The sequence below is a fragment of the Cucurbita pepo genome, chromosome 4 (genome assembly GCF_057944985.1).
Source record: "Cucurbita pepo subsp. pepo isolate OVF chromosome 4, ASM5794498v1, whole genome shotgun sequence".
NCBI classification, from domain to species: domain Eukaryota; kingdom Viridiplantae; phylum Streptophyta; class Magnoliopsida; order Cucurbitales; family Cucurbitaceae; genus Cucurbita; species Cucurbita pepo.
In genome coordinates, this window is record NC_141801.1 from 2,323,302 (window position 1) to 2,342,951 (window position 19,650).

At 37.6% G+C, this 19,650-nt stretch overlaps 4 protein-coding genes across 4 annotated transcripts; all 4 read left to right on the top strand.

The window, feature by feature from the left end:
- The first annotated feature begins 11 nt into the window (after window positions 1-11).
- On the top strand, window positions 12-493 carry LOC111792841 (calcium-binding protein CML38-like). Its single transcript, XM_023674441.2, has one exon. It carries the CDS (start codon window positions 12-14, stop codon window positions 435-437), a length of 426 nt encoding a protein of 141 aa, XP_023530209.2. The 3' UTR covers window positions 438-493.
- Window positions 494-3,788: 3,295 nt separating this feature from the next.
- Window positions 3,789-6,607, top strand: LOC111793251 (uncharacterized protein At3g27210). The gene is made up of 3 exons (XM_023675044.2): window positions 3,789-4,151; window positions 5,648-5,728; window positions 5,892-6,607. The coding sequence occupies exons 1-3, from the start codon at window positions 3,935-3,937 to the stop codon at window positions 6,299-6,301; spliced, it is 708 nt and encodes a 235-aa protein (XP_023530812.2). The 5' UTR covers window positions 3,789-3,934; the 3' UTR covers window positions 6,302-6,607.
- Window positions 6,608-9,425: 2,818 nt separating this feature from the next.
- LOC111793250 (triacylglycerol lipase 2) lies at window positions 9,426-13,059 on the top strand. Its single transcript, XM_023675043.2, has 8 exons — window positions 9,426-9,639; window positions 10,760-10,873; window positions 11,005-11,256; window positions 11,336-11,479; window positions 11,559-11,602; window positions 12,163-12,242; window positions 12,329-12,424; window positions 12,508-13,059. The coding sequence occupies exons 1-8, from the start codon at window positions 9,475-9,477 to the stop codon at window positions 12,834-12,836; spliced, it is 1,224 nt and encodes a 407-aa protein (XP_023530811.2). The 5' UTR covers window positions 9,426-9,474; the 3' UTR covers window positions 12,837-13,059.
- Window positions 13,060-13,984: 925 nt separating this feature from the next.
- On the top strand, window positions 13,985-18,944 carry LOC111793249 (uridine/cytidine kinase UKL1, chloroplastic). The gene is made up of 14 exons (XM_023675042.2): window positions 13,985-14,337; window positions 14,528-14,619; window positions 14,691-14,760; window positions 15,032-15,150; window positions 15,265-15,361; window positions 15,944-16,023; window positions 16,537-16,731; window positions 17,151-17,234; window positions 17,332-17,392; window positions 17,550-17,610; window positions 17,809-17,902; window positions 18,009-18,081; window positions 18,402-18,484; window positions 18,569-18,944. The coding sequence occupies exons 1-14, from the start codon at window positions 14,145-14,147 to the stop codon at window positions 18,713-18,715; spliced, it is 1,449 nt and encodes a 482-aa protein (XP_023530810.2). The 5' UTR covers window positions 13,985-14,144; the 3' UTR covers window positions 18,716-18,944.
- The last annotated feature ends 706 nt before the right edge of the window (window positions 18,945-19,650 follow it).

Sequence of the window (19,650 nt, forward strand, 5' to 3'; positions counted from 1 at the left end):
TTAGCTTCGAGATGGATAAGTTATCGTGCTACAAGAGAGTGTTCGATCATTTTGATACGGATGGAGATGGGAAAATTTCTCCGTTCGAGGTACGGGAGTGTATAGCAGCGATATCAGGGGCGGAGGTCTCGGTGGTGGAGGCAGAGGAGGTGGTGGCCGCATTCGACATGGATGGAGACGGTGGACTCGACGTGGAGGAGTTTGAGAGGTTCGTCGACGACAGAGGGGAGGAGGAGAAGGTGAAAGAGCTTAGAGAAGCTTTTAAAATGTATGAAATGGAGGGGTCGGGATTGATTACGGCGGTGAGCTTGAGGAGGACGTTGAAGAAATTAGGAGAGTTCGTAAGTTTGGAGGATTGTATGGCCATGATTGCCAAGTTTGACCTTAACGGTGACGGTGTTCTTAGTTTTGATGAATTTAAGGTTATGATGGGATGATATGATTCAAATATTTGATTCATTAAAGTTAAAATTAGATGTTGGAATCGGTTGAACTATAGATGTCATGGTCATACTTGTTTAAGGCGTATGGTCTATAATTAGTTGAACGATGCTCAAATTGATTAAATATTTAATTTTAAATTATTTTTTATTAACTAAATATTGTAATATTTATAACTTAGATTCATTTACTATGTGTTTCAGTGGGCCAAAGCCCAATTTATTCATTGAAAAGCCCATATGTTTGCGGCCCATGATTATAGTGGGCCTAATGAAATAAGTTAACGATGGGCTTGGACTGTTATAAATAGTATCAGAGCCAGACACCGAGCAGTATACCAACAAGAACACTAGGCTCCTAAGGGGGGTGGATTGTGGAATCTCATATCGGTTAGAAATGGGAACAAAACATTTCTTACAAGGGTGTGAAAACTTATCACTAGTAACGTTTTAAAACTATATCTAACGGGCCAAAACGGACAATATCTACTAGCGATGGGCTTGGGCTACTACAAATGGTATCAAAGCTAGACACCGAGTATTGTGCCAACGAGAACACTAGGCTCATTAGAAAGGAGAACAAAACATTTCTTACAAGGGTGTGAAAACTTATCACTAGTAACGTTTTAAAACTATCTGTAACGGGCCAAAACGGACAGTATCTGCTAGCGATGGGCTTGGACGGTTACAAATGATATTAAAACCAGACACTGGGTAGTATGCCAACGAGAACACTAGGCTCCTGAGGGGGGTGGATTGTGAAATCTCACATCGGTTGAAAATGGTAACAAAACATTTCTTACAAGGGTGTGAAAACTTATCACTAGTAACGTTTTAAAACTACCTGTAACGGGCAAAAACGGACAATATCTGCTAGCAATGGGCTTGGATTGTTACAAATGGTATCAAAACCAGACACTGGGCAGTATGCCAACGAGAACGCTGGGCTCCTAAGATGGCGGATTGTAAAATCTCACATCGGTTGGAGAGAATAACAAAACATTTCTTACAAGGGTACGAAAACCTCTACCTAGTAACGTTTTAAAACCATATATAACAGACAAAAACAGACAATATCTGCTAGCAATGAACTTAAACTGTTACACATGATCTTTTTTTTACCCGAGCGTTATATGAAGATTTAACCTCCGACCTTAAAAAATATATTATGTGTCGATTAGATTTATGTTAGGGTTATTTAGGACTTTTCACATCCAAAATAGATATTGAGAATAAATAAACAAATGTGACAGCTTGTGAATTATATATATATTGTTAAGAGTCAATGATGTAAAGTTCATTGAATTTTATTTATTTTTTTTATAAAAAAAAATATTTTATTAAAATAATAATGAAAGATATTTTCCACTCAAGCTTGCCGACATACACGTTTTACAACCATTGAGGGAAAACCCAAAAGAAAAACCCTAAAGAGAATAATATCTACTAGCGGTGGACTTGAGCTGTTACAAATGGTACTAGAGCAAGACACCGAACGATGTGCCAACGAGGACGTTGAGCCTCAAAGGAGGGTGGATTGTGAGATCCCACATCAATTGGACATGAGAACGAGTGCTAGCGAGGACGTTGGACCCCAAAAGGGGAATGGATTGTGAGATCCTACATCGGTTGCACTCTTTCTAAGGGTGTGGAAACCTCTCCCTAGTAGACGGTGAACCATTGGTTAAAGAGTCAATTTTGAAGGGATGACTACAAATCCTATAATGACGGCTAGACACTGTCTTTAACCTTAGCGAGTGACGAGCAGCACGAAACTCTCCTTAATTAAAGGGGCTATCCAACACACGAAACTCTCGATTTTTAAAGCATATATAAAAGAAATAAATAACAAACAAAATAGTATTTATAAATTTAGTTTTTAAAAACGTCAAAATAAAAAATAAAATAATTATTTTAATAATTAAAAATTAAATTTATAATTTAACCTAATTTTAATTTATTAAATTGGGTACTAAATTAGTATTAATTTAGGACTCCAATAAAGTTCTAACTTTGCTTCAACCTAACTTTTAGGTCATTTTGACCATAAAAGCCTCACCACATGGGCCCCACAACTATGACTTAATTAATTAATTAATTAATTAATTAATTAACTAATTATAGAAATTAAAATTTAATAGAATAATATTTATCATTATTTCATATTCAATTAAATCCCATAAATATTGTTGAATCATATAATAAATTTGGAATATTTTAATTTTCAATTCTATAATAAATGTTTTTTGAAAATCCTTTTTTTTTTCTTATATTAATTAAATATTTAATATTTAATTAATTGACAGTTTTTAAATGAAAAAAATTCATAATTTAAATTGATGTAATTATTACTTATTTAAAAGTATAAATTAATTTTTATCCAAATAATAAATAAATTATATATATATTAAAAGATATTCTAAACTTATTTTAGGCATGTCAAATCACTTTAAAGAATATTAATTTTGTATTTTTCTTTTTCAAAAAAGTAACTTATTTTATTAATTACTTTAATTTTTTAAGAATCAAATTTAAAATATTTTAATTAATATATATATATATATATCGGACTAAACACAAAATTGAAAGTGAGCACGGGTTCTTAATAATTTAGAAATTAAGGTTATAAAACTCTGAATTTCTTTATCTGGGTCTAGTATGTAAGAGCGTTTTAAAATTTTAAGTTTTGAAAGCGTTAAAAGTATAAGAAAATTGTGTTTTAAAAATTTATTTTTATGTTCGGAATTTAGTTAATAAATGTCGGGAGAAAACAAAGACACGTTTTTTTTTAATAGGTAACTAAAATTGAGATCGGTTATCAAAATTCAAGAGTCTATTAAAGATAACAAGGAACGTTTAGAAACCTATCCACTTAAACTATGTTAGACACTACTTTAATAAAAGCTTGATTCCTCGGTTTCACGACCAAATAATATATTTATCAACATTTTATTCTGTCTGAAAAATGCCCATAAATTTTTATATGTCTCGGTAATATCCTTACACTAAAAAAACACTTTTAACGTTAGTTTGGGACGATCCGTGATTAATATTTATTACAAAAATACCCTCAAAAATATAAATTTTTTTTTTTTTTTATAAAAATTGAAGGATATTAATTTAAATAAATTTTTTATTATTTAAAAAATATTGATTTTGAAAGTTAATTGGTAATTTTGAAACTAAGAATATTATTTAATATTTTTTTTAAAAAAAATTTAAAAATATTAGTGGAATTGTTTTTAAAAATAAAGTATTAATAATTTAAGGATATTTTTAATATATATGGAAATTATTGAAAATTTAAAAAATTTAAATATATTTTTGAGATATATTATTATTAATTTTGGTTTTCAATCCCTCTCTTTCCATTACTACCAACTTTTTCAATCTCTCTGCTCCATTTCCCTCTCTTTCTCTCTCCTAAAACCCCATTTTCAGTCCCGGATGATCACAGTGGCATTAGGTTAAGAATCAAACAACCAGATTCATCAATGGGTTCCTGTGTTTCAATCCATAGAAATTCCGATTCCGCTCTGAAATTCAGACTCTCAATTGGGTCTAAAACGAATGAAATGGTAATTCCGCCGTCGCCGATCAAGGATAACAACGCCCTGATCAACGGCGGCGCTGGCAGTGCTGGCGGTGCTGGCGGTGCTGGCGGTGTAGGTGGTGTTTTTGTCAAATCTCAGAGGTCTCCTTCTCAATTAGGTATTACTTCCTTTTCTTCTTCTTGACTTCCTTCAACTGTAATTCCGTTTGTTTTGTTCTTTTTCTTTGTTACTTTTGTGTTGATTGATGAACTTTGATGCTTTGAAATTAGTGCTTAGGACCATTTCGCCTACTGATCTTCTGAAGCGAAGTCATGTGCGATCTAAAGTGTTTGATTCTTTCTTTTTCTAATTGAATATCTTATGGAATCATTGCCTTTTGGACATATTGTTTAATTGGATTGATGATGTTGATCTAGGTCCCATTTGTTTTGTATTATCTAAATCTTCAGAGATTGATGAACAGAGGAATTTTACTTTTTTTTCCCTTGAATTGTTTTTCATAATTGTTCATTAAAATTAGAGAAATCCTAGATTTCCTTTCTGTTTCTTGTGGCTTGATGATCAAATTTATTAGAAGGAATTGGGATTGTTCTGTGTTCTTAGAGGAAGAAATCATTCCTTTGTTCAGTGGATGCTCTGTTTCCTGTGAAGTTCTATGTATTATTCTGAGTGGATTGTGGTTGATTATTGAACTGCTATAAGAAAAAAAAGTCTCTTAGAGCTTTGTTACTATAATTTTCTCGCTTTTTATACGAGAAATTATTGGAGGAAGCTGTCACAATGTGACGTTCGATTTCGGATGGTTGGATGTAGGAAAAACGCTTCAAAAATATTTCAAATCTTGTATTTAGTGGTTGTGAGAAGACCCACAGTTTTTCGAATCCTCACCTAACAATTATTAAGAGGTTGTGAGGACAATATCTTTTAGCGGTGGGCTTGAGCCATTACAAATGGTATCAGAGCCAGATACCGAGCAGTGCGCCAGCTAGGACGCTGGGCCCTGAAGGGGGGTGGATTGTGAGATCCCACATCAATTAGAGAGAGCAACGAGTGCTATCAAGGACGTTGGACCCTGAAGAGGAAGGAGGGTCAGCGATTGGAAAGAGGAAGGAGGGTCAGTGAGGACGTTGGACCCTAAAGAGGGGTGGATTGTGAGATCCCACATCGATTGGAGAGGAGAACGAAACATTCTTCATAAGGATGTGGAAACCTCTCCCTAGCAGATGAGTTTTTAAAACCTTGAGGGGAAGCTCGAAAGGGAAAGCCCAAAGAGGACAATATCTGCTAGCGGTGGGCTTAGGCTGTTACACTACTAGAACTCTTTCCCGTTTTTTTTTTTTAATATCCGTGAATGTTCGGGCCTCAACTATTCTCACAAGACAACTGTCTTATCCTAGCATGTTTGGTTGCTAAGGTAACTCGTAGGATATTAAATCCTAAGTAGATGGTCACTCCGACTTAAACTCGTTCTTTCTAAGCCCTTTACAATTTATACGACCCTTATTGATCACTAGGCCAAATCCATGGCGTTCATATGATTGAATTCTTTCTTTTATGTCCTTGAATTTATTCCATATGTTTTGGGTAATTTCTTCTATGTTGGCTGTTCTATGAAAGAAGTAAGTTGACAATAGAACTGTGCTGTTTTCATAGGTAGCAAAGATGAAGCGTTTTTCGATTCCCGAGGCTGGTTGGATTCGGATTGTGAAGATGATTTCTATAGTGTCAATGGTGGTAAGTAGACGTTTAAAACGTTCGTTTAGTCTAATAGATCCTATCATATTAAAAATGATCTTATAGGTTTCCGAACTTTCAATTTTGTGAGCTTAAAGAATTCTTTTTATGCTAGTTGCATTTTGATCTCTTCTCCTAAACTATTCGATTGCAATGGCTGCAGACTTCACCCCTTCACGAGGAAACACTCCGGTACACCCCAGCTTCTCCTCCGGTACTCCTCGAATCAACCAAGTTCATGTCATCGCCAATCAAACTCCGATCGCCGTTTCTGAACCATCACCCACAGGAAAGAAGAAGCTAGCTGAACTATTCAGGGACAGCTCCAGAAAAGACAGTGACATACAAGCCAAACCAACTCTAAACGAACTCGCGTTGCAGTCGAATCCCGAAAAGTCTCATGTGTCGAGAACAAACTCTGTATGCAGCAGCAGTGAGAGTACCTCTAATGGAGATGTCTGGACTGAGAAGGAACGGCCAGTTGGATCTGCACAATGCTGCCTCCCTAGCTTGGGACCATGTCGTAGCTTCGGCGACCGGAGGAAGAAGGCGCGTCCAGCCATAGTTGTATAAAGCAAGGTTCGATGGAACGTGGCATACGCTGTAAATTCCCTCTGATTCTGGCGCTGTGAGTCTTCAAAACTTATGGAGCTTACATTTGTTCAGAAATGTGTAAAGCTCTGAGATATTGCTGTTCTTGAAGGCAATGGTTATATATATATATATATATGTGTGTGTGTATATATATATATTAGGGGAAGAAAGTAATGGGCTTTTTGTTGGTCTTCCTTCAGCTTAAGTTTGTATCTTAGTATGAGGAATTATAATAAACAGCCTTTTGTGATTGTTAATAAAAGAAAAAAATAAGTATTTTATTTAGCCGATACGTAGAAAGTCGTTGATCGAACGTCCTGTTTTCACTGACGTTCAATCCGTCTTTCTTTGTCTAGCCAGCTCATAACCAAATGTTTGACCAGGTTGACACAAACAACCTTTTTCGTTTTGGTTGAGGAAAAGGAAACCCTAGCGACCAAGCACTTATGTCCTCAAAAATGGAGATCGAACAGCCGCCAAGTTGTTGAGGACATGTTTGAAGAGGAGGAACAGCCGCCAAGTTGTTGAGGACATGTTTGAAGAGGAGGCGAGCTGTGATGTCCCATATTGGTTGCGAGGAGAACAAAACACCCTTTGTGGAAACCTTCGTTTTAAAGCCTTGAGGGAAAGCTCGAAAGGGAAAGCTCAAAAGGACAATATCTGTTTTAAAGCCTTGAGGAGAAACCCGAAAGTGAAAGCTCAAAGAGGACAATATTTGCTAGCGGTGGATCTGGGTCGTTACAAATAATATCAGAGCCAGACACCGGACTATGTGCCAGTGAGGAGACTGTTCCCCAAAGGGGGTAGACACGAGCTGGTGTGCCAGTAAAGACGCTAGGCTCCAAAGATGGTGGATTTGGTGAGGGTCCCACATCGATTGGAGAAAGGAAAGAGTCCGTTTCGCTGGCCCCGAAGGGGGGTGAATTGTGATGTCCCACATTGGTTGGGGAGGAGAACAAACACCCTTTGTGGAAACCTTCCCCTAGCAGACGCGTTTTAAAGCCTTGAGGGGAAGCCCGAAAGGAAAAATCCAAAGAGGACAATATCTGCTAGCGGTGGATCTGGGTCGTTACATGGGCGCCCTATAAGTTCACCACCCTATCCACTAATGGACTATGAGGGGGCAGGCAAACGGGGAGCTACCGAAAACCCGAACCGCTTGACTGACTGGCCCCTTGTGAAAATGTAATGATAATATATATAGAGCAGGGACGAGGTGGGGTGTGGAATTGGACAAGGATGGAACGAGGGGACATAATTCCCGTCTCCAGCCCCGTTTATCTAATGAGGAGAAATCTCTTTCCACTCCTCCCATCCCTCGTTTAAACAAAGATTCCCGAACTCATTCAAAACGACTCTCTTACCCGTATCTATTCATTTTGAAATGGACATTTATGGAAGTAAATAGGAGATGGTCCAATATTTCCCATGTGAAGAGAGAAATTTAGTGTCCATTCCCATTCACCATTGGCCATAGTGGGGAGTAGGTTGGGGACAAAGATTTCCCCCTTGATCTACTTGACTATAAAAGTTGAGTTGAGGACGTCTCTCCACAAAAATACGTGCAGCTCCGAGCTCCGAATTACCATCTTCGCTGCCTCCTTCAATTTGATAGCCTTCATACACCATCTTCGGGTTCGTGTCATCGACTTTAACTATTGTGCCTCTAGGATTATGAGTCGCGCAAAGGAGGAGACGAGTGGTTCGCGTTTTGTTCTAGTGTCTAGCGATTTACTTGAACCAATTCAACCTCTAGTTCTGTTAGACCAGTTCGTTGGTTCAGTTGGACCGATTTCATTCATTCATTTTCTTTTTGACCCGAACAAACTAAAACCTCGTAAGACTTAAATATCAAATATTCACAAGCTAACATCAGTAATCAACATCAGTCTTCATGGTTGTCACATGCAGAGCCGATTGATTACTTTTCGGCTCCACCCTTTTGACCTCCAAATCACCCTTCACCATACTCTGTACATACAATCTCACATTCTTCAACGCAATTGGTTTCCCTTTAGCCAACATAGCCTCTCTCATTTTCTTCCCAAACAACCCTTTATCCTTCACAGAAACCCTAATTTCAGGATCCTCATTAGTGTTCTCTTCGGAAATATACGGAATCTCGATAAACCCATCGACCTTCTATAGAGATTTACCTTCGGAATCTGGGCGCCGCATTGGCCTCTTTGACAACCAAGTCGCCGCCACCCTTCTCGCCAAAATTGGCTCATTCGTCCAATGTGATGACTCTTCCGGCTTCAACATTGTCTTTGTCCCTTGCTCTAGGTTTCCCCTTCTACTTATAGGGCTAGACATATTCTCGCCAGAGCCAAGGTAGCATCGTCACCGATCCCTCTTCATGGGTAGACATATTCTCGCCGAAGCCAAGGCAGAATCGCCGCTGAGCAACGATCCCTCTACAGTTTTCGATGGGGCAAGAAAGTGTTTCTCTACGTCTCCTTCGAACCAAGTTGTTGACATCTTCACAAAAAGTGTTTCTCGACCTCTCTTCGAATTTTTCAGATCCAAGCTTCACGTTCGTTCAAATCCGACGCTTAACTTGCGGGGGTGTTAAAGATATTTAGTACTAAATTATAGTTTACCATATATATCATATTTGATATTTTATTATAGACAAATATCTAGATATTTACCTTCTTACCATAGGTATTTTTCAATTTATTAATACAGAAGTTTTACGCACCATTTAGTTGCGGTGGTTTTAGCAAATACTCTCAGTAATTCTATTCTCGGTTCTTCAAAAATTCAATCCAACCTAAATCGAGAAAGAAAAAAAAGTACCCGGATCTAACTTTTAGGGTTCGGGTTGGGTAATCTGAGTTGATCGGGTCAGACAATAATGACATAAACATCCTTATCCACAGAGAATGGGCAGCCGAATGATTAGGAGAGTGACAAAAAATGATGCAAATGAAGGCTGTCCATCTAAACCGGCGAAATTTATCCATTTTCGCCTGAAAAGCTGCCACGTCCTCAACGTGGGGCCCACTCCTCCACGACAAAATCTTCCTTGCTTTCACACCTTCCCTTTTGGTTTCACACTATTTTTGTTGTTTTCGCTTCACACTATAAAAACCCAACACACACACACGAGAGTGAAGAACATAATAGAACAAGTAGTGGCGGTGGAGATGACCTATTTCAGGGGGTTTTCTACGGCGGTGGCCACGGTGGTGTTGGTGGTTCTCGGTGGTTGTTGTGGCGGAGGACACGGCGTTGTTGATGTTCCGACTGAGGAACTCGGCATCTGTTCTTCTGGTGTCACCATTCATGGTTACAAGTGTCAGGAAATTCAGGTATTATTATATTCTGTAACAGTTTAGGAAATTCAGGTATTATTATATTCTGTCTAAGTCCATCGGTAACAAATATTGTCTTTCATATTTTTCTAACCGACGTGGGATCTCGCACAATCTCCACGAAAAACCCGTTAAAAGCTTGATTGAGGCGATATGTTTTAATTGACAAAACGAACTTTCAACGATGTTTTACAAACCGATGTGGGCTCTCACACAATCTCTACGGAAAACCCGTTAAAAGCTTGATTGAGACGATATGTTTTAACTGACAAAACGAACTTTCAACGATGTTTTACAAACCGACGTGGGCTCTCACACAATCTCTACGGAAAACCCGTTAAAAGCTTGATTGAGACGATATGTTTTAACTGACAAAACGAAATTTCAACGATGTTTTACAAACCGACGTGGGCTCTCACACAATCTCTACGGAAAACCCGTTAAAAGCTTGATTGAGACGATATATTTTAACTGACAAAACGAAATTTCAACGATGTTTTACAAACCGACGTGGGCTCTCACACAATCTCTACGGAAAACCCGTTAAAAGCTTGATTGAGACGATATGTTTTAACTGACAAAACGAAATTTCAACGATGTTTTACAAACCGACGTGGGCTCTCACACAATCTCTACGGAAAACCCGTTAAAAGCTTGATTGAGACGATATGTTTTAACTGACAAAACGAACTTTCAATGATGTTTTACAAACCGACGTGGGCTCTCACACAATCTCTACGGAAAACCCGTTAAAAGCTTGATTGAGACGATATGTTTTAACTGACAAAACGAAATTTCAACGATGTTTTACAAACCGACGTGGGCTCTCACACAATCTCTACGGAAAACCCGTTAAAAGCTTGATTGAGACGATATGTTTTAACCGACAAAACAAACTTTCAACAATGTTTTACGTCGAACTTTTGAAAATAGAAAGCTTTACAAGTCGTGGGTTCTAATTTACGGGTTCGAAATTGAAATCTATGTTTACGAGCATAGCTTAATTAATAGGGTATCGATTATCTTACGATCGAGTGGACGTAACTTGATTGGTTAAGGTATTAATAACTCAATCTTCGGACGAGAATCCTAACCGTAATTTTGACCTAAATAATAGGTGCAAACGAAAGATGGTTATATTTTAAGTGTACAGAGGATTCCAGAAGGTCGATACGGGAGTGACAATGGAGTAAAAAAGCAACCCGTCATCATACAGCATGGCGTTCTTGTGGTATGTTTCGTTATTATTTTTACTTTTGAAAATCTCTTTTTTTAATCGCCACCACCGACATGCGGGTCGGTGATAGCAATATAATTCCTTTCTCCTTCTCTACCTAAACAATGACGACCGATTTTACGTAGGACGGGATGACATGGTTGTTGAATTCTCCGGAGCAGAACCTACCGTTGATCCTCGCCGATAAGGGCTACGACGTATGGATTGCCAACACTCGAGGCACTCGCTTCAGCCGTCACCACACCTCCCTCGACCCATCCTCCCCGGCCTTCTGGGACTGGTCGTGGGACGAGCTCGTCATCTACGACCTCCCCGCCGTCTTCGACCACGTCTCCCAAGAAACCGGCCACAAGATTCACTACATTGGCCATTCATTGGTGAATTCTTTGATCCTTTAAGATTCACTACATTTTTCATTCCGGCCGCCCCTTTTAACGTCCGTTAATTTATCGTCAGGGAACGTTAATACTAATTGCTTCACTGGCGGAGGGGAAGCTGGTGGAGCAGCTGCAGTCGGTGGCGTTTTTGAGCCCCATTGCTTATCTCAGCCACATGACCACCGTTATCGGCGCCGTGGCTGCCCGGTCGTTGTTACCTCAGGTGGGTGACTCTGAGTTTTATTGTGAAAATCTCCTCCGTTTCTTCACCGCCGTTATCTTTTGTTTGATGCTTCTTGTAGGTTGTTACCAAAGCTTTCGGTGTTGAAGAGTTCAATCCAAAAGGGTAATTTATTCCGTCTCCTATTCTCGAGTCGACCATTAGCAGGTCCTTTTTGGTCTTTTCCTTTCGAGTTTTCCCTCGAGATTTTTAAAACGCGTATGCTAAAGAGAGATTTTCACACCCTTATAAAGAACGATTCGTTTCCGTTTTCAACTGATGCGTGATCTCACAATCCATCCCTTTCGAGATCGAGCGCTCTCAATAGTGAGATCTTACCTCAGTTGCATAGGGGAACGGGAACGAGACATTCTTTATAAAGGTATGGAAGCTTGATTGGGAAACCGAGAATGGAAAGCTCAAAAAAGACATCATCTACTCGGGTAGGACTTGGGCTGTTACAATTTCATTGCAAAATTTTTCTTTTATTCTCGGGGAATATACACACGAGTGGGACGGATATTGGTGAGTGGTTGAGGACGGAGATTACATTTAGTCCGTGATATTCCCGGTCTCTTACGTTTGGAGCAATTGCCTGTAAAGTTGGGCTCCGTTGATTAAACCGACATCTCTAGAAACAAGTGCTTATTATAAATTTGTGTGTAACATGGTGTGGTTGACGACAGGGCGGCAGTGGGGAACTTTCTAAAATCGTTGTGTTTTCGTCCGAGAGTCAATTGCTATGACTTATTATCTGCTTTCACGGGTACATCAATACCGTTTTTAAGATTTGTTTTTTTTTTTTTAATTAAAGTATTTTTTAAGCGAGAAAATTCGAACTATTTTGTGTAGGCAAAAATTGTTGTCTCAATTCATCGACCGTTGAGCTCTTTCTCAAGAACGAACCTCAGTCGACATCGACTAAGAACATGGTTCACTTATCTCAAAGTAAGTTTCACGCATTGAACCGTCTCATTAAAAAGAATTCATCAGTTATTTATTTATTAATATTTTTTTAATTCGATAAACAGTTGTTCAATATGGAGTATTGGCGAAGTTCAACTATGGAAGAATGGATTACAACTTGAGACACTACGGAAAAATCAATCCGCCGTTGTATGACCTCTCCAAAATTCCTCGTGACGTTCCGATCTTCATAAGCTACGGGGGTCAGGATGCTCTCTCGGATCTTCGAGACGTGGGTCACCTCCTTGAAATCTTAAAGTCTCATGATGTCGACAAGCTTACAGTCCAATACATCGAAAATTACGCCCATGCCGATTTTATCATGGGCATCAACGCCAACGACGACGTTTACAAATATGTCACTGCTTTCATTACTAAGCATGGTTCGATCTAAACAAGATCAACTTATGGTATTGGTTTGAAGTTGGAAAAATGACGTTGAGAACCGAGGTTCGTGTGATTGTAGTAAGAAGACTTCACTTGAACCTCTGTGTTCCGTTATTTTATATTTTATAGTAAGAAGGGTTCACGAACCGAGGTTCGTGTGATTGTAGTATGGTACGATTTTAATAATTTTTAGCTTAAATATAATTCAATATTCTACATTTAAATTGTTATAGGATTCAATGGTTTAGACATTTTATTATTTTAAAATATTTTATTAAATTAATTCACTTTTCATTCGATTAATAAAAATATTCATAAATTTTATATTTTATCTAAAAAAATATTTTAAAATACGATTGTTTTCTGAGTGATAAAAAATATTATTAATTTATTTTAAAAATACCCTTGAACTTTTAATATGGTTTAAAAAATAAATTTAGAAATTTTTGTGAATATTTTAACTTATTTGAAAAAATAAAAAATCTGGTTGAAATTACTTATTTACCCCTTGCAGATAATTATCTCTAAAGTTTTTAATTTTCTCTATTCTAAAAGTTTAAGGGTATTAATGTCAATTTAGAAAGCGTTCTTTGAAATTAAAAAAAATAATAATAAGTTTGAATTTTTTTAAAAAAAAGAAAATAATAAAACTTTTAGAAAAATAAAAAAGGTATTTTTGAAACATTTTTAATTTTAAAAGGGTAATTTTAAGTAAAATATTAACGATTTTAACGTTTTTTTTTCTGATATTATTAAAAAAATTTAAAATTCAAGAATATATATATATATTTATTAATTAATTTATCTAAATTAATATATATTTATTAATTTAGATTTTTGAAATTTGAATTAAAAATTTAAAAGACAACCTGTAATTTAACAAAACTTTTGAAAATTCAATATATATATATATATATATATTTATTAATTTAGATTTTTGAATTTGAATTAAAAATTTAAATATTTTATCATGAAAAAAAAAAAAGACAACCTGTAATTTAACCTAATGAATCGGGTCTGGTTGGAGGAACCAATAGTCCGGTTCAGATGGAAAAATGGAGAACCGGTTCATCTCGGTTGTTCGACCGCCCGGCGGCATGGCTGAGGCAAAAAGGCATCAAAGCAGTATATTCATACTCAAAATTCGTCTTTTATTTATTTAAAATCACATAATTTCAGAAACGGAAGCGTCAAATTGCTCTGCAGCTGTAATCGTTGTGCCAAATCCGCCGGGTTTCGCCGTTGTTTTTCCCGGCCAATTCCTTCGTCCGACCACCGGTAATCCTTCCGTCGACTTGTCCTCCGATCAGCAGCCATGCCGGAAGAAACCACTTCGATAGATTACGTCATGGAAGCCGCCTCCGGACCTCATTTCTCCGGCCTCCGACTCGACGGGCTTATCTCCTCTCCACCTTCTTCCTCAACTTCTTCTCCCGCTCACCGCTCTTCACTCTCCGCTTCCTCTGCACCGGTCGATGCTAACTCTCCTAAGCAGCCTTTCGTCATCGGTAATTCTTGTTATCTGTTCTTGATTGCTTTGTTAGGGGATTTGGATTTTTGTGAATGATTTGATTTGATTTGATTTGATTTGATTTGTTCTCATCTTCGCGCTTGGTATTTTTCTTGATCATGCATTAGAAGTTAAAACTCATCCGTTTGGATCGAAATTGTTATCACTGTTGGTACTGTTAATGATAGGTGTTTCTGGAGGTACTGCGTCTGGGAAGACGACGGTGTGTGATATGATTATACAGCAACTCCATGATCATAGGGTTGTGCTGGTCAATCAGGCATGCTTCCTTTTTTCTGGATCTTGCTCTAGAATTTTCTTCCATTTCTTGAATTCATGGCTTTGCTATAGGACTCGTTTTACCGCGGGTTGACAGCCGAGGAACTAGAACGCGTGCACGAGTATAACTTTGATCATCCTGGTAATGAAATTAGTGAATTCAACTTGTTTTTCCCTTGCTGACTTTTAGATGGAAAGAATGGAGTTCTAGTGCTGTATCACTTGTTCATATTTCTTAATTATGGGATAACAATGTGATTAGTTTTAACCTAAGAGATGCGAGTATGGATAATAAGGAATTATGTTTACCCCAATCCAACATCTTAAGCTCTTGGGTTTAGGTAGTCATTGTGCAATATAAACAGTATATACTATCTTTCTCTCTTTGATTAATTTCATCGAATTATCCATAGATTCTTTTGACACCGAGCAGCTTTTGGATTGCGTCGAGAAGCTAAAGAGTGGGCAATCTTACCATGTCCCAATTTATGATTTTAAGACTCATCAACGCTGTGTAGATAGCTTTCGACAGGTGCTGATATCTCTTTTGAAATGTTCACTTGCTTTTTCTGTTTTGAGGGGGTTGGATGAGGTATCTATTCGTTGCAACGGTTTTTCGGAGAATTTAATGATCACTTCTCTCCAGGTAAATGCATCTGATGTTATCATCGTGGAAGGAATTCTGGTTTTCCATGACCAAAGAGTCCGCAATCTCATGAATATGAAGATATTTGTTGACACAGGTTCAACATTGTGCTCCCACTATTTTCTTTACTATTGTCTTTTTTTATTTTCTTTTTTTTAACTCATTGTGATTTCACTTTCCCTATCTAATACTTTAGACCCTTGCAATGAGCCTTTAGTTAAATGGGCTGCCTGAGTGTGGAAATTTATGGAAAGCTTGTGTAACGACCCAGATCCACCGCTAGCAGATATTGTCCTCTTTGGGCTTTCCCTTTCGGGCTTCCCCTCAAGGCTTTAAAACGCGTCTGCTAGGGGAAGGTTTCCACACTCTTATAAAGGGTGTTTTGTTCTCCTCCCCAACCAATGTGGGACATCACAACTTGCACTGTATTCTGAATGAATAGGATGAGTGAAGAGCGCTGAACTCAGAACTTATGTGAATATTTTGTTGAAAGTTACTTGTATCCTGTGGAAGATTTGAGTTCTGTGAAAGGAAGGAGAAAAACATTAAACAGCTGGCCCTCTTAAGGGCTAATCTTTAGTATTTAAATTTTTATCAGACGAATGTAAAATACTCTACATATTACTTGTACTAAAGGTTCTCTACCTTCTCCTAATATTTAGCACTGCATTGGTTTTAGATGCTGATGTGAGGCTTGCTCGTAGAATTAGACGTGATACCGTAGAAAGGGGCAGAGACATAAACTCCGTTCTTGAACAGGTAAACTAACATCTTTCATGAATTTGGATCCAACCTAATGAGATCTCTGATTTAAAAAAGTTGAAGTATGTGTGTGTATTGAATTATTTTCACAAGTTTTCCATAACTTACTGTGATCAAAATAATCTTTCCTTCTGATTATGGGAATTTCGAAATGTTCCCTAAGCTCATTAGTTGGCTGTTATGATAACTATATTGATGTAATCTCCAATCTGTTGAGGAATTCACCAACTTGAGCGATATATTGCTTCCAATGATTTACATCGCCATATCCTATGCAAGATCACAGGGTTGCCTCCTATCATCTAGAGCAGTGACTGTGGGGGGGTTGAATAGTGGAAGAGTTAGCAACTTTTGTTTATGTGAGGCAAGCAAGTCTTGTTGTATGCTTAGATTTTTATAGCGGGATCACGGACACTTCAGTATGCAGCATGTGATTGCCATTCCTTTGACATTTGATTTTGAATTCATTATATACTTGGTGAAATATTTCCATTCTTGTTATTTGTGCAGTATGCGAAGTTTGTAAAACCTGCTTTTGATGATTTCATTCTGCCATCAAAGAAGTATGCTGATGTGATCATACCACGTGGAGGTGATAACCATGTTGCAATTGATTTGATTGTGCAACACATCCATACAAAGTTAGGCCAGCATGACCTATGCAAAATATACCCCAATGTTACTGTCATTCAATCAACATTTCAGGTATAACATTTTCAAATAGCAATTCGTCGTAATTGATACGTTATGTTTTCCACTTTCTCTCAACACTTTTTTACTTCCCAGAACCAATCTTCACCAGCCTGAAACTGGAAGAGATTGTGAAGACAGATAGAGTTGTACAGTATTAGACTCGAGATTCTTATTTTTGAGAAAAAAAAGTTGAAGATATGTTAAGAAAGATATGATTTTATTGCTTGAGACATGAGCTTGTTGCATTCGTCTTGTTACTGGTTGAAAGCTTGTTTTCTCATTAAGAAAAAGGGTTTCCCAGAAAATCTGTATTCTATTTATGTTGTTTGTTTCAGACACGAGGCTAAAGCATACGTAGTTGTTCGTGTTTCTCATTTGAGCTCTTACTCCTCTCCTCTCCATAATCTCACGTAGGTAACTGAATGTCACAGATTAGAGGCATGCATACATTAATTCGAGATCGGGACATCTCAAAGCACGACTTTGTTTTCTATTCAGACCGCCTTATACGTCTGGTACTTTCTGCTACAAAGATCAATTGCAAGTTCATTTATGCCAGGAAAGTTGAACAATCTCAACATTCTTATAGATTTTGTTTCTTTTAACTTTTAGGTTGTGGAGCATGGCCTTGGCCATTTGCCGTTTACTGAAAAACAAGTGGTCACTCCAACAGGTGAGTTACGGAAGTAACGAGCCTCGTGCTTACTGATATCTGTCCGTGCGATATAAACTCTTTTCTCTTGCTGAGTTTTTTTTCTGTAATCTAAACTGATCTCACTTACCTGGTGTATGGATACTGATGAAGAATGACTGCATGCTTTTGATCTCAGCATCTGTATACACTGGGGTTGATTTCTGCAAAAAACTATGTGGGGTATCCATCGTTCGAAGGTTAGTTTGACGTGAATATATTTCATACTTGCTGTCTGAATCATGGCAACTAGAATTTGTCTGAGATGAACTTGCTGGTTGCATGTGTGTTTGTGATAAAATTTTGGACCGACTTCGAGGAAAAATGAGATATGTCAACTAAGAATTGAGGAGACAGTTCTCATTTCTGATGGTTATCCTCAATCTAATCTAATACAGTGGTGAAAGCATGGAAAACGCGCTGCGTGCATGTTGCAAAGGGATAAAAATCGGGAAGATTCTGATTCACCGTGAGGGAGATAACGGGAAGCAGGTGAAACTAAAATGTTTTTCCTGAATTGCGTTTGTTGGGGCTTGATCTCGTGCTTTCTTATATCGACATTGGAGAGTTTTTCTTATATTTTGTTCAAACTGAACAGCTGATATACGAGAAATTACCCAATGATATATCGGAGCGACATGTCCTACTCCTCGATCCTGTTCTCGCTACTGGTAACTATTTCATCATCGTCATTGCTATTAGTCTGAATTCCTATTTGACTCATCATTAATCTGTTATACAACATTAAGTTAACCTTTAGAGTAGACAATTAGAGCATGGCTTTAAATCCAAGTTTCATTAGTATATAGATTCCCAAGTTTTGTTTAGCCTAATTAGGTGGCCATAGAATTACTGTCAACTCGGACGTACGTTTTGTTTATTTATTGTGATGTCCGTGCGTGCTCGGACCAGCTTGGCTGTACCTCAATTATTCTAACGAGACAACTGACCCTTTTTCCTATTAAAACGTATGTATTCGTGATCTTTGCAGGTAACTCAGCTAATCAAGCAATTGACCTACTCATACAGAAGGGAGTTCCAGAATCACACATCATATTCCTCAACTTGATATCTGTGAGTTAGTTTATGCTATCCAAATTGGTTGATCATAGTAACTATCAATACTGATGTCAATATATTCACTCCATTGGAGTTCAGGCCCCGGAGGGAATTCACTGTGTTTGCAAACGATACCCGTTCTTGAAAATTGTCACTTCCGAGATCGACGATGGATTGAACGAAGAGTATCGTGTCGTACCAGGTATGGGTGAATTTGGCGATCGTTACTTTGGAACCGATGATTAGTTAGTTATGCAGCTAGCTGGTTGAATAGGGGAGAATATATCTGTGGGAGTGCAGATTTTCTGAATTTGTCTGAATCACATTTTTTTTTAACCATAGATGAACTTTGGAACATTAGACTCAATAGGTGTGGTATTATCGTCGAGTTGTTGATGTCAACCTGACATGTTTCTATCTTACGAGTCGATAAATGGTTTAATTTGGATGAAAAGTTCAGCTACTTTGATGTTTACTGACTTGTGAATGATAATGTCATCTGATTCGAATTTTCTATATAATTTAGATGAACTCTTTTTAATTATACTTTAAGTTGTCCTAAAATAGGGTTTTAGGGGTGTTCAGCTCACAGGTTAATGTTTGCTCGGGTCGGTTCAATCTGATTCGACTCGAGCGAAATTTGGTTAAATTAGGATACATACATACATATATTATAATTGAGAATTTATTTCTTCTGTTTTCAATTTGACACATGGATGTTCAAATAGGTTAATAACCTAAATAAACCGTACTTATATTTAATGAGTTTTTTAGTTACTAATGTGATATGTACCGTGAATATTTTAAAAATAATTAAGAAAAAAATGTGAATATTTTAAAAATAATTAAGAAAAAAATGAACAACTAGCTGATCAAAAAATGAACAACCTAACTGATACGACTCAACCAGTTGAACTTTATCTAGTTGTCACCCGACTCGGACTCAATCCTACCAAAATAATTAAGAAACAACCTAACTGACCCGACCGGACCTCGACCCGACCCAATCTAATCAAAATAATTAAGAAACAACCTAGCTGACCCGACCGGACCCAATCTGATGCTGACCCGACCTGACCCAATCCAATCAAACTAAAAAATAGAGGGTTAGATCGGACCCAATCTGGTGCTGACTCAACTAGACTCAATCCAATCAAACTAAAAAAGAGAGAGTTAAGTTG

Coding starts and splice junctions, on each gene's coding strand:
- LOC111792841 (XM_023674441.2), top strand. CDS start 12: ATGGATAAGTTATCGTGCTACAAGAGAGTGTTCGATCATTTTGATACG.
- LOC111793251 (XM_023675044.2), top strand. CDS start 3,935: ATGGGTTCCTGTGTTTCAATCCATAGAAATTCCGATTCCGCTCTGAAA. Junction 4,152..5,647: donor GAGGTCTCCTTCTCAATTAG/GTATTACTTCCT, acceptor CTGTTTTCATAG/GTAGCAAAGATGAAGCGTTT. Junction 5,729..5,891: donor TTTCTATAGTGTCAATGGTG/GTAAGTAGACGT, acceptor CAATGGCTGCAG/ACTTCACCCCTTCACGAGGA.
- LOC111793250 (XM_023675043.2), top strand. CDS start 9,475: ATGACCTATTTCAGGGGGTTTTCTACGGCGGTGGCCACGGTGGTGTTG. Junction 10,874..11,004: donor TACAGCATGGCGTTCTTGTG/GTATGTTTCGTT, acceptor GATTTTACGTAG/GACGGGATGACATGGTTGTT. Junction 11,480..11,558: donor CCCGGTCGTTGTTACCTCAG/GTGGGTGACTCT, acceptor TGCTTCTTGTAG/GTTGTTACCAAAGCTTTCGG.
- LOC111793249 (XM_023675042.2), top strand. CDS start 14,145: ATGCCGGAAGAAACCACTTCGATAGATTACGTCATGGAAGCCGCCTCC. Junction 15,362..15,943: donor GAAGATATTTGTTGACACAG/GTTCAACATTGT, acceptor CATTGGTTTTAG/ATGCTGATGTGAGGCTTGCT. Junction 18,082..18,401: donor CGATCCTGTTCTCGCTACTG/GTAACTATTTCA, acceptor TGATCTTTGCAG/GTAACTCAGCTAATCAAGCA.